General features: G+C 34.7%; 1 protein-coding gene across 1 annotated transcript; it reads left to right on the top strand.

Annotated features, from left to right (window-relative positions):
• The first annotated feature begins 7,082 nt into the window (after positions 1–7,082).
• Positions 7,083–12,303, top strand: LOC149240519 (uncharacterized). Its single transcript, XM_089367318.1, has 3 exons — positions 7,083–7,145; positions 7,223–7,351; positions 11,369–12,303. Exon 3 carries the CDS (start codon positions 11,418–11,420, stop codon positions 11,835–11,837), a length of 420 nt encoding a protein of 139 aa, XP_089223444.1. The 5' UTR covers positions 7,083–7,145; positions 7,223–7,351; positions 11,369–11,417; the 3' UTR covers positions 11,838–12,303.
• The last annotated feature ends 1,710 nt before the right edge of the window (positions 12,304–14,013 follow it).

Here is a 14,013-nt window from a genome sequence, read left to right as displayed (position 1 = left end):
CTAACTCATCTCATAAACAAAATATAATCAAAAGTATGCAATAAGATATGAGAATAGTTGGTTTGACTAAGCTAGGAGGTGAATTAAGGCCCATATAATTACCCAATGATGAGGCTCATCAACTTGACCAAGCCTTGACTAGATCTACCTCTCTTCATTGCAACCCTAGAACGATTCTTGAATAACGTATTGATGTCACCATAGGTTAGCTAGTAAATATCTCTACTAGACATCATATTGAGGGTCTCTAGTACATCCTCTCTAATCACTCGAAGGAGTACAATATTGACTGATTCCAATTCAAGGGTACAATTAGCCCTCTTATAGTTGAGTTGGAACCTTTCCTCATAATATTCTAAGGACTCATCTAGCCCTAGGGTCATCCTAAATAATTATTTTTTTGTCTCCCTAGACCTAGAATAATCAGAGTACTTCTCATTAAAGGCTTACTGCATTTTTTTCCAAGTAGTTATGTTTCCTCCAGGTAGGCTCATAAACTAGTGCAAGGTTGCATCCTTGAGGTTTGAAGGAAACAACTTCAGCTTCTTTTCGTCATAGGTATAGTCATAGGTCCTACAAACTACAACAAACTCAAACATGAATGTGTCATGGTCCTCAGAGGCTAGGCCATGGAAATGTGGAAGAGAAGTGGGGCTTATATTCTTCATCTTGGCCTCCCCATTGGTCTCTCAGATAGGAAATAACCCATTTTTATTGTTTTCATCCATGTTTTGGATAGGTGATATAGGTACTTCCTCCCCTATGGGTTTTTCAAAAAATTCAGGTTTCTCACTTAGAGGATTTTCTAACTTCTCTATGGCTAGAGTGGGAAGTTCACAATAACCAAAGAAGAATAATGGTTGACTACTTGAAGGGGTGGGGGTTTTTGGCAGAAATTTCCCTTGATTATCCCTACTCCTATGAGGTTGGAATGAACAAATTTCATTCTTCAATTTAAATACTCCAAAATACTTGAAATATTTATATCTCCATTTATGATACAAGAATATATATTAAAATGTATGAGTAAGAATGATGTTACAATTAAGAGTGAGGGTCCTATATATAGGCAAGTAAGTAACCTTTCATGAACAATCATGTTTGTAGAGACATGCCTCTTCCCAACTAATTATTATTTAGTTAATCATTGTTTATATATATATATATATAACATTGCCTTCATCCTTAAAAAGCTTTGTCCTCAAAGCTTATTTTTATTTTTATTTTTTTTCCGTTTCAAATGTCTTCTTTTCTCAGAATTGTCATCTTCGTCAAAACAAGATGATATGATGTTGTAAGTGATAAATAATATTGTCACATTGAGAATGGATTTGACCATCCTAAATTAATATTATGTGGAATATTGTGGTTACTAGATACTTCGTGTGAATTGTTATCAAAAGAATGAATTGCACTGGCATTAGTAGTCTCTGGAACATAAGTTTGTTTTTTATGTTTAGAGTGATACATATCCGTAGATTGATTGATATGTTTGTTCCTGTTATTCAAATGTAGATAGAGACTTCTTTTGGTTTGTCTTTACCCTATCATGTGTGTGGCAGTATCTTGATTTACTCCGGGTGACGATGTTGTTGAATTGGTTACAAAGCCTTAACTTGAGGTGTTTATCATCTGAACTGCAACATCTGAGTTTGTCTTTCATTCAACCAATTTTCCTTCTTCTTGAGTTATGATATTCACTAGATCAATATGTATTCCTTTTGCTTCAACTTGGACTTCTACATTCGATGCTTCCTTCACGATAAGTTGTTGTACCTTGCTTTCCAATGACTTCCTATCCTTTTTAAGCTTCTTAATTTGCATCACTTGTTTTTCAGTATGGTCTTTAAGTCGCTAAACTTCATTTTTTTAGTAGTGATCTTGTCAACTTCTCTTTGCATATTTTGCAGTACTTTTTTACCTTCTTGAAAAATTACATTCGATATATCTAGTATGTCTTATGGTATTATTGAATTCGGCTTCAGTGTAACATCTTGTAGTATTGTTTTTTTCGTTTTATAAGAAAATGTCAAAAACTTCTTCTTCGTATTCAAGATGAAGGAACCTAGGGTTGCCATCTAGGGTGAACCTAAAATAATGTCACCTTGATCACTTCGTAGGTTTTGAAGTGAGAGTTGTGATATGAATGTATAATATCCAATGTTTAATTGAAAATTAGTTATTTCATATTTTTTGTTGTTATAACAGTCTAATTTTCCGATTATATTTTACTTAGGAATCACTAATTGGTTTACGATTTTAGGGTTTATATCATTTTTATCTTCGGTTGACAAGATAGCAATAGTAACATCTTTTCCTCCAATAGACCCTTTAATTCTAAATAACACCGAGGCATAGTTATATTTAGTTTCTGGAAATCTTCCTTCAATTTTGAATTAGGCTCCATTTTGTATTTGTTGATAGAACAATACCTTTCTTAAGGAATTTATATACTCTTTGAGTGACCCACTTCTTCAAATATAATTTTTTAAGAAACCATCTCACAAAAAGATAGAAAAGATAGATCAACAACTTCAAAATCAGTCTCTTCAAGGGGGAAACCTCTTTTACATTACACAAATGAACAATTCTTGGATGATAAAAATGACAAAACCTCCTTTCTATATATAGGAGTCTAAGGGGTCATAATATAATCAAAGTCGACATAACAATAATAATATAAGGGCACAACAATAACAATAGTGGGCTTTTATGGGGCACAATAATAACAATATGGGGACAATAGGGGCACAACAATAACAATAAGGGCTACAATGACAATAGTAACGGGGAATTACTAGTATTATAGTGACCTAACATGCCCCTCTCCTTCAAAAAAGTGTTTTCCTCAACACTTGATTAGTTCTGGATGCTTCTGTATAAAATTCTCTTCCTTCCATGTGGAATCTTCAGCAAGTAAGTTCTTCCACTTGATTAGATACTCTGAGATTGATCGATTTCGTAGTTGTCGAGTTCTTGTTTATGTGACTGCTTCAAGTTTCAATATGATTTTTCCTTCCTCGTCAAGCTCTGGCAATATTTTTTGAACTAGGAGCTTTTCACATATAACCTTCTTTAAGCATGAAACATGGAAAATTGGGTGCACTTGGGAAGATGCAGGAAGCTCCAATTTGTATGCCATAGTACCAATCTTTTGCAACACCTTGTATGGACCATAATACTTTGGTGATAATTTATTATCCTTCTTAGCTTGCTTGAGAGACATTTGTTTATATGGTTGTAGCCATAGAAATACCCAGTCACCTACATCAAAACTTCTTCCGCTGCAACGTTGATCTGCCTTTTGTTTCATTCTATTCTGTGCCAAAGTGAGGTTATCCTTTAAGAGTTGGAGAACTTGTTGTTGATGCTCGATGTGATCTTCCACTGCTTGAACCTTATAATTTTATTTTAAATATGATGTGATGGACGGTGGATGATATCCATAAAGTGCCATAAATGGGGTCATTTTTGCTACAGTATGGAAGGAAGTGTTATACCAACATTCAGCCATAGGCAACCATTTGACCTACTGTGTTTGTATATATGATACAAAGCAACAAAGATATCCTTCCAAACATTTTTTTACTATCTCAGTTTTCCCATCAGATTGAGGATGTTAAGATGAGCTATGAGCTAATTGAGTACCAAAGTCCTAAATGGCGATATGGAGAAACTCCACATTCTGGTAGTGAAACGCTTCAACGACAACGATGTTGACGAGTTTGACGGTCAAAGACCTGGATCGAAGAATGTAGCTTTGTGAAGCAGTTAAGAAGCTAAAGGACCGAACTGCTCTAATACCAAATGGAACGAACAAAGTTCTTTCTTCAAGTTAAATACTCCAGAGGACTTGGAATATGTAGATCTCCATTTATGATACAAGAATATATATTAAAATGTAGGAGTAAGAATGATGTTACAATTAAGAGTGAAGATCCTGTATATATATAGCTAGGTAAGTACCCTTTCACAAATAATCATGTCTATAGAGACATCCCTCTTCCCTACTAATTATTATTTAATTAATAATTGTTTATGTCTATTATTTTTACTATTTTTATACATATTTTATTTACAATAGAGGCATGGAATATTTTATGTTTTCTTGTGTTTTCCCTTTTTTTGGATTTTTTCAAATCAAACAATGCTGATGCAAAACAAAATATGAAAAAGAAAGGACACTTCTAAGTAGAAACAACACATACTTGGACACCTCCCCAAAAACGGTGCCAAAAAGGGATGAGCCTCAGTATTGCAACAAGAGTATTGCAACTCCCAAGGCCACCAACTTTAATTATCAACCTGGGCTTCGTACAAACTTAAGTGGTGACAATTCTATATGTATAGTAGGTTAAGTTCTACTCATATCGCCTTCAATCAATGGACCATACCAAGGCATACATAGACCAACCAAAAAATGAAATTTCATAAACATAGAGCTCTATCCTAATTGCAAAAAAGGAAATATTATTCTACTTGCAAAAGGAAAGAGAATGCTACTTGTTAAAATGTAAATGCTAACTCTAGTTGCATGAATGTAAAATCTATACTACTTGTAGAAATGGAGACACTAATCTACTTTTAGAATGTAAAATCTATGCTACTTGCAAGAATGTAAACACTAGTATAATTGCAGAATGCGAAAAGTTGCATTGAAAAGGAAACTAACCTTTGCAATAACAATGCTTGTAATTGAAACCCTAAAAGAAGCATGAATTAAAAAGAAACAACCCTGATCTACTTTGCATGGTAAATCAAACTTCCATCACTATTTTCAAAGATATTTAGCTTTAGTGGTAGAGTTCATTAGGCATTTCATGAGACAATCAAGAAAGTTGGTAGAGTTCATTAGGCATTTCATGAGACAATCAAGAAAGTCATCAATGTATTTCAAATTCATAATTTTTTTCTCCAACACTAATTGCATAATTTTGTTGCAGTGAAGAAAAGGTAGGTCTTAAGTGGTTTTTGGTCCTCCTCAATCATGGATTCATAGCCTAGGGGTCATTATTCAAGCCTAAGAGACAAAAATAAATCTTTTGGAGCAAATCTGGTCAAGTTTACATGGTGCTACAAGACTGCTCCAAGATTCCCCTGTTTTTGCTACAGGGTTAGATCTGTGAGCATTATGAGGGTAGAAAAGTTGATCTAAAGGTGGGAAAGGGTGCATGAAGGTATATGAAGGCTGTATGAAGATTTTTGCAAGCCTAGCACCTCTCAGAGTCCCTTGTTTCACAAAAACCAATGCACCCAATGTCCTTCAATGACCCAGAAACCTATTTTTGGTGGCAGAGTGTTGAGGGCACTGTGAGGTGAGGGGAAAGAGGTTGATGGTCGTAGGAGGAATTTAGGATGGATATGCCAACCCTGCAAGTTACCAATAATACCTGCACACCAGACAAACAATCATTTTTCCAACTTGAAACTAATAACCAAATTGCAGCAAAATGAACTAAAGAAGAAATGATGAGTTAATTTTATGAAACTAAGTAGAAAGAATGATGAGTTGAATTTTATGAAACTAAGTAGAAAGAAGGATGAGTTGAATTTTATGAAACTAAGTAGAAAGAATTATGAGTGGAATTTTATGAAACTAAGTATAAAGAAAGGCGAGTTGAATATTATTGCATCAAAAGACAATCTAACTTGCAGTAGGAATCCGACCTACATCCATGAAATCTTAAAGAAGCATGTGATTTAACCCCTAAGTATGAAAAAAAAATAGAGTATGTAAAAGAGCATTAATATGAGGTATAACAGCTAAAAAGGGAAGTGACCACATGTTTTTGGCTTGCTAATACATATTCCTCAACCACACTTCTCACAAGGGAGGTGATAAAGAGGCCTGCACCAACAACTTTTATAAGCAAATTTCTATGAAGTAAGAAAAGAGATATTGTTAATCAAAGGCAGTGCATGGATAAAATACACAAAGAGAGACTATAGCCTTTGGGTTGGGCCATAACCCAAGGGGACTCAACCCTCTAAAACAAAATCAAATGAAAGATAAAAATAAGCTTTTCATGAACATAAAACAAAGTTCAAATACATCATGGAAAGGAAATGAAAATGACAATATCAAGCTTCATAGCTCTCAATAACTCCTTTCTATTCCAAAAGTTTGAATCCTTTTGAGCCCTTAGGCTTGTTTATCTATACAAAAATTACTAAGGGGCAACCTCCTTGGAAACAACACTGACTCCCTCCAAATTCTATAAAAAAGTGGATCTAGCTCCCTTAGATCCTCACAATTCCCTAACTGCACCGACTACCAGAAGATCTTCATGTTGCAGGCGAGTGATTTTAGGGATCAAGTCAAGTTGTAGGTAAGTGAATTCAAGGGACAAGCCTCTTACATCTCCTCTAGCTACCTCCAATGTGCTTGTGCATAGTAAATGTACTAAAAAAACACTCTTTTCCTACACATTAACCACATTAGGCCATGAAGTATGACAATCATCCTTAACTCTCCATATTAAGCACATTATTGTAAAACAAATGTTAATAAATGTGAGGAGAGAGGAAAATATAGGTTAGAGGATGGAAAAATGGGCCTAATGATATACTTATTAATGGTGTCCATCAAAATATTCCTCTAGATACAATGTATTCATAACAATAATATCTAGGCCGATAGGCCTTCTTTTGAATCAGTGAGTTGTCTACAATTTTATTTTTTGTTTGACACTTGGCATACGATTTGTAAAACACGTTGCTATGGTATCTATGGTATCTATGTATTGCAGAGGAGCACTGCAATCAAGGGCTTTAAACACGCCTTATCCCTTGCTACCATCTCTATGTATTACTCAATTTTCTCAGTCGCCAAATGACAGAGGAGCACTACAATCACGGGCTTTAAACACCCCATCTACCTTGCTACCGTATCTATGTATTGCCCGAGTTTTTTTGTCGTGGAATGGCAGAGGAATTAGTTATAGTAATAATGAAAGTAAGACGTTGTACTTGCGATGTACCTGATTTCTTATCATGTTTTTTAATGGTTATAATGCATTAGGAAACATATTTTGTGCACTGGCTCAAGGTCTTTGAAAAATTTCATACATCTCCAGATTTATTCAGTTCACAACCAACAAATCTTTGTGCCATGATGCCCTTAAACAAATTTGCTGGAGTGTCAGGTAAAATTACATTACTATTACTCTTATTTATGTGTGTTGTGTATTATCCCTAGGTTCTATTTTTGCCTCTCTGTTAGGTATGTACTACCAGCGACCCTTCTCACGGAGCAAATCGGCTTGAATTTGTTTCCTCCTGCTTTGAAGAGTTGGAAGCCCGCCACATTTGGTAGTTTTGTGAGGCAATCAAGTCCAATATCGAATTGCAGGTCAGTCTGATTCAAACCTGCTCCTTATTTTACAAAAGGTATGCATTTTCAAGTGTTAATGTTATTGTAGTTTATCACTTTGATTGTCATGCTGTGTAAACCTCTTCTTAGATTGCCATTCAACATGTATGTGAAAAGAACTGAGGCAAACTTTATGTTTGAAATCATATACATGAAAAAATTATCGAATTTCTTAGTAGGATACTTCGAGGATTCGCTCCTGGTGCCTTTGCATGTGCTCCAGGTACTTCTTACAGAAATTCATCGTTGAATCCTCCTAGTGCACTTACAATTAACCAAGATTCTTACAGTTTCACCAGTAGGAAGCTTTCATGTTCAAATATTTTCATATTCATCTAAAATGTCAAAAAGAGTATAAAAATAACACGAAACAAAACATGTACAAATCTAGATCCAGTGTAAATTTCTTATTTAAATTGAAAGATGGAAAAAATACCGCAGGTTTGCCATGCAACTCTAGACTCGGATTCCTTGTGTATGAAACAAAACAAGCTATCTGTTAGCGCTAATTTAGTACCAAATTTAGGAATGAAACAAAAATTTGTGTCAAAACATAGAAATGGAATTGAATGAGAGTAATGAGATTTATGTAGTTTAAAATTATGTTTCCCGAAGAAATCTGGTATTCGACAGTACTTCTTTGGTAGTTAAATCTTTTAATAGAAACCCTCGCGTAATACCTCACCTCTCAAAAAAATTAAAAACCTTGAATGTGAATGTTGAATGGATGCCATTGTCAATCTTTGAATTTATTACAGAAATGCTAACTGAAATTTAAAAAACATTAAAAAAGAGTGGAGATATAACTTCAAGTCTAGGTTTCCTGGACTCTGAGCAGCTAGTTCCTTTGTTTGATTCAATCAAGATTTGCATAATAGAGTCCTATTTAGCTTCCACTAGCCCAATGACTGTGTCCTTGGAGACATGAAACTAGACATGCAATGCTTTAACCATCACTTTTCTTGCCTTAGCTGGGAAATTTCTTCCTCATGCACCACCAAGGTCTGAAGGATAAGCTCAATTCCCAATATTTTGCTTCAAACTATGTAAAATGACTATTCCTTTGGTGGTTTAAGTGATTTCTTTGCTGAGTAATTTGTCGCTTCAAAGTGAAGTATCCTTGGTCTCCAGTGATGGGGCCACTCTGAGGGGCCTTGCACCATATATTTGAAAGCTAGAATGTTGTAGTTGAAGGGACGACAATGCTATAGGAACCAAAAAACCACCATTCCACGGAACAAGTGAAGGACCAAATCAACTTCTAATAATCCAATGATAGTTGCCTTGGTTCCATGCAGAGACATCACATTTTCAAACAAGATCCAGAAAACAAGCAAATGCAGAGATTTGAAACAACCAACATTTTATTTAATTAGTTGTCCTTGACCACTACAACAGACCGACTTTTTTCTTGTTTTTTTTCCCATGGCAAGTGAGGATGATTATCAGGATATATCTTTCGAATTTTATGTGTAGTACAAGTGGATGAAAAAGAGTTTGAAGCTACTTACTTGGGAGTGCTTACTGCATTTAGTAAAGTGATGATCGAAGATCTAAATAGGAAGAAGGTTGTTTCTCTGACCGAAATAACAAAAACTTCACAAGAGAGTTTGGATAATTATTAACCTTATTTCTAAGGATCTCCTTGACCATCTTTCTAAACAAATTTGCTAGACCACAAGGTCAATGATGTTGCTAACAGCGGCGGCCTTTACATTCTATGCGATGTTTTTATTCCTTTGAGACAAAGAGAGAGTATCTCTTTCTGGAGTTTAAACTTGAAAATATTGATTTTGGATAGTTAGAGGTGATGAAGGGCCTTCTTGATTAAAAAAAATACCTAAAATTGATGCTTCATTATTCCTCTGGGTAACCAAACGCTCTGGGTTAGGCAGAACTGGAAAAGGGAGAGGTCCTAGATTCGCCCTTGTATGCCTTTTCAAATATTCCTGTTCGATGCAGGCGAGACAAGTTTGACTTAGGGACCAAATGTTTGAAACTGCATAACATGTTGTTAAAGGTCCTCAGACAGTGCACTAGTGGTTTTTTAATCAAAATGTGTAAGACAAGAATTTGTAAGAAAACATAACTTCCTGCCAAATTTTGGAATCAACTAGTAGGAAACACAACGTACTTAAGAAAATTACAAATTGATACATAAGCAATGAGACAATTCTTATCTACTTGAAATTACAAACTCAAACTTGAGAATGTCTGAATATTGCCGTCCTTTACTTGAGGGATATTACAGTCATTCAAGATATTTTCTTAGCTTTGTCAGAGGACAGAACATGGTGGTTTTTGAACTTGGGTCATTATCACTGCTATTGATTGAACTTGCCACTTGAACATAGGTGGACTTCAATGGCTTGTTACCACCATTATCATTACTCCAACGTACCTTTGGCATTAGAGATTTATCTACTAAAGCAGTTCATATACCTATTTCGCATTTCCATTTTGACTTTGTAACAAATGCCATTTCTGTTCACTCTTTCCTCTTTTCCACAGAAAATTTCTAAAAGCCAATTCAAAATTGACACAAAATACTTTCAAAGTTTCACACAGAAAACACTTAATCAAAACGTTAAGCAAACAACTATCTCCTACAAAACAAAATGATCTTCCAAGTTCATCCTTACTCTGCAGTAAACGATTCCAGTGCCATCATCTGTTAGTGTTGTTGGATTTACTTCACGATGATGTTTGATCAAGAGCTGACATTTCCTCATGACAATTTTTCCTAAAAATTCATATGGTTGTCCTCACTTTACACAGAAAAAGGACGAGCAAAGCCCAACAGTATACCTGGAAAAATGCAGAAAATGTGAAGAACTTTCTTCAAACGTCGATATCAATACAATTAAACATCGAATTTTATGAAGTGAATAAATTTTTTACAACCATTGCAAACAGAGTTTGTGTGGGGACTAGTTTATCGAATTGTTTTTTTCAAAATCCATTTCCGCCTTGACCTTTGGCTTTTTCAATAATTTTCTTACAATTTATCACTATGGCTCGGTCAAGACTTTGGTTATTTAATTATCCTCGAAGCTAATATTTTATCTATCCATATTTATTGGATCCTTGTAATTTTGAATTTTAGCTTTTTGAACAATTTTCTTACCATTTATCACTGTGGTTCAGTCAAGCCTTTGGTTATTTAATTATTGGATCCTCGTAATTTTGAATTTATCTCTAGGGATTGAACCTTTTCTGAATTTTTCTCTACCATATTAATGTTTCCGATATTCACCTCCACATTTCGATTTTTTTCCTGACTACCATTGTTTTCTAAAACTGTCTGTGCAATTCCATTGTTTTCCTCACTATTGTTGTTGTCTGAAAGTGTCAGCGGAATATCCTTGTTTTCTTGTCCATCTACATAATGCTTTGGAAGGTGGATTAAAGATCCACCAAGTTCTGCATGTAACAAAAGCAGAAGCTCGTCGTGTCCTTTAGCGTCTTGATGCTGAATGTTTAGACTAAACCAGAACAAGTAATTTCATCTTTAACTTAATTTAAAGAATATTATGTCTAATCCAGAACAAATTAGAAAATAAATGACTGGAAAAACCGGTGATTCATAGGTTATGAGCCCTAACGAAATTTTTATTAAATAAAAAAGTAGTAGTATGAACGCATCTTATATGATTCATGCATTTAAATTGTTTTATATTTGTATGAAAATTGATTTATTTTGAGCAGAGGTGGTTTTTCAATTTTTGAAGAGTGGTTTGGTTTTTTGTTAAAATAATTCAATTTATTTCAAAATAGATTTAAATTCTAAAGTATAAAATTTTGTAATTAAAATTCTCCGCAACTGAAAGCTATCATCTGTTCTATTAGGCAGAGTAGTTAAAAGGTATCATCTGTTGAGACTGTATCATCTAGCAAATGTAGTTAAAAGTAGTTGAGGATCATTTGTTCTATTTTCTTTGTTGCGGAATAAAGGATTATCCTGATCAAATAAAATATCTGTCTGCATCCTGCAAGGTTGGGAAGTGGTTGTGGCGGACTGAGGTTGAGGTTGGAGCGGAGGAAGATGAGGAAGATGAAGATAGTGGCCCTCCGGATGTGGCTGCCGCAGTATCCCGTGGTGGGCGAGGGCGCGGCCGCGGTCGCAAGGGACGAGGACGGGGCCGAGGAAGGGGTCGTGGTCCTGGCCGGGAGGAAGGAGATAATGCAGGGATTCCAGGACGGGGAAGGGGAAAGAGGGATATCCAGCGAAGACTGGCGGAAGCAGAGCGTGCCTATCTGCATGATACTCATCCAAAAATTCGCCGAATTGTCGACCATCTTGAGGACGAGGCCCTGCAGGAGCAATCCGATCCGGAGATGGAGGATTGGGAGCTCTATCTCCCTGACCCTGGCCATACCAGGGGGAGAATGTCGCTGTATAAGCAGTCCCTTCATGTTTACTGGGGTCTTAAGCGTCTGCTTGCCAAGTCCATGGAACAGGTAGCAGCAGAGATGGTGGACATTGCCCAAGGCCATATGCAAAAAGAACTGAAGAACCTTGAGTTTACTCTTATGATGCAGGATAGGAAGTTGGACAAGCTGACTCGGCTCATTCGCGGTGCAGGCATTGTCAAGCTGGACCCGGACCTTCTTCAGGAAGATAAGAAACAGTAGTCTTGTTCTTATTTTTTGCAATCTTACTGTAGTTTTTCTTAGCATCGTTTTGCTATGGCGGAAATGTAGTACTTTTCTTCTTTCCTAGACACGCAGTTAACAAACTTATCTTTGAAGTTTGCCTGGTTTCCCTTCGGGGCAGGCGTGGACATCTCTGAACTTATCTTTGCAGTTTTCTCCCTGGTTTCCCCTCGGGGCAGGGCTGGACATGGATGTTTCTTGGTGTTTTTCTCCCTGGTTTCCCTTCGGGGCAGGAGTCTCTGTATCTCACTGTACATAGTTTTACGATTAATATATTAACGAATCATACATTAGCTTACAAAAAAAAAATATCTGTCTGCAGATGTACAGGATTTTAAAAGTTTGCATAGTAATGCTTAAAATTTGTTTTTTTTTTTGTTTCAAAGTGTGCACACCATTATCTAAAATTTGATGTTTTGAGCTTGCAATATTGAATTCTTGATATATATAAATCTCTTAAACAATTAAGTCAACGCTGCAAGTTCGAACATGCAGCGTTGACTTAATTGTATAAGAGATTTATTTTTATACTCAGTTTTCTATTTAATTATGAATTCGAGACAGAGTCACAGTTTTCATGTTTTATTATATAGAATTGAATTCTAAGACATGGTTGTAATTTTCCTTTTTATTTTAAAGAATGCCTTTTCATTTTTATTATAAAGAATGCCTGGTTGTGTTATTTATTTAATTATTATAAAGAATATGTTCATTTTCATTTTGAATTATAGTTGTCATATTTTTATTTAAAAAATGATTTTGAATTATGATTCTTATATTATAAAAAAATTGAATTGTTTTCAGCGTGCAAGCTGGCAATGCTGAGGACTTGACTTTGAATAACTTTATTTTTATGAATATATTCTTGTTAAATTTTGAAATTGTAAATTCAAATATTAATTATTTCAATATATTAAAATATTTCTGAAATTGCAGTTGAGGCTCATATTTATTACTTGTTATATGCTAACAATTTTGAATTTATTTAATTGTCATGAGAAAAGCTAACACTTAAAGTCATTTTATTGTGGTAAGACAATTCGTTGTTGAGATCATTTTTTTTTGTGGATTCCCTATTTTTTTCGGTTAGGTTTTCTGTCAATTCTTATAGGTGTAACTATCAAACTTGCAAACTTGCAAATGAGGTGAGGAGAATTATCATACCATGATTTTTTCAATAAATCCCATCCCCAATGGAGAAGCAGAATTCTTATAGGTGTAACTATCAAACTTGCAAATAAGGTGAGAAGAATTATCATATTTATAATGACCATAATTTTTTCAATACAGCCCATCCCCAATGGGGAAGCATTGTTCTAAAATTTTAGTCATTGTTTCTTACAAGTCCAAATTATGGTTTTGGATCGTTTCCTATCTTTAATAAAACCATATTGCATTGAGGCTTCAAGTAAGTCAAGGATAACACCTTCTGATGATTATGTTTAGGTCAACCATATTGCATTGAGGCTCCAAGTAACTCAAGGATGACACCTTCCGATGATTGTGTTTAGGTTTCGACGTTTATGAATAAATTTTAAACTACTTTAATTCTAATTATATATTTATAAAGTATAAGTATATAATTTTTTATTAATATTAATTATAGATTAATTATTTTTTATATATTTTATTTATATAATATATAGTCAAATTATTATATAGTTATTTTATAAATGATGGTTAGTTTGATGAATAATAATTTATATCAAAATTACATTTAAAATAAAATTTGATGATCTATTACTATAGTTATAACTTGGTAAATTTGAAGAATTACATGTATTACTATCACGAAAAAAAGATTGTATTGTGCTGATATTATCAAGCCAACCTTGACTATGAATGCCATTCCTCTGTTGTTGAATGGTTCCACTAAGATTCAACCACTACTCCAGATAATCGATATGGGCATCAAAAACTACATCCTCACACTTCCACATTACTCTATCTAATGGAATGCATCAACACAAGACTCTGCTACCATC

Source organism: Pinus tabuliformis, chromosome 8 (assembly GCF_031772625.1).
Source record: "Pinus tabuliformis cultivar Carrire ecotype Pingquan chromosome 8, CPIR1, whole genome shotgun sequence".
Taxonomy (NCBI): Eukaryota; Viridiplantae; Streptophyta; class Pinopsida; order Pinales; family Pinaceae; genus Pinus; species Pinus tabuliformis.
The sequence above is the reverse complement of the archived record's forward strand: the minus strand, read 5'-3'. Positions and strand labels throughout refer to the sequence as shown.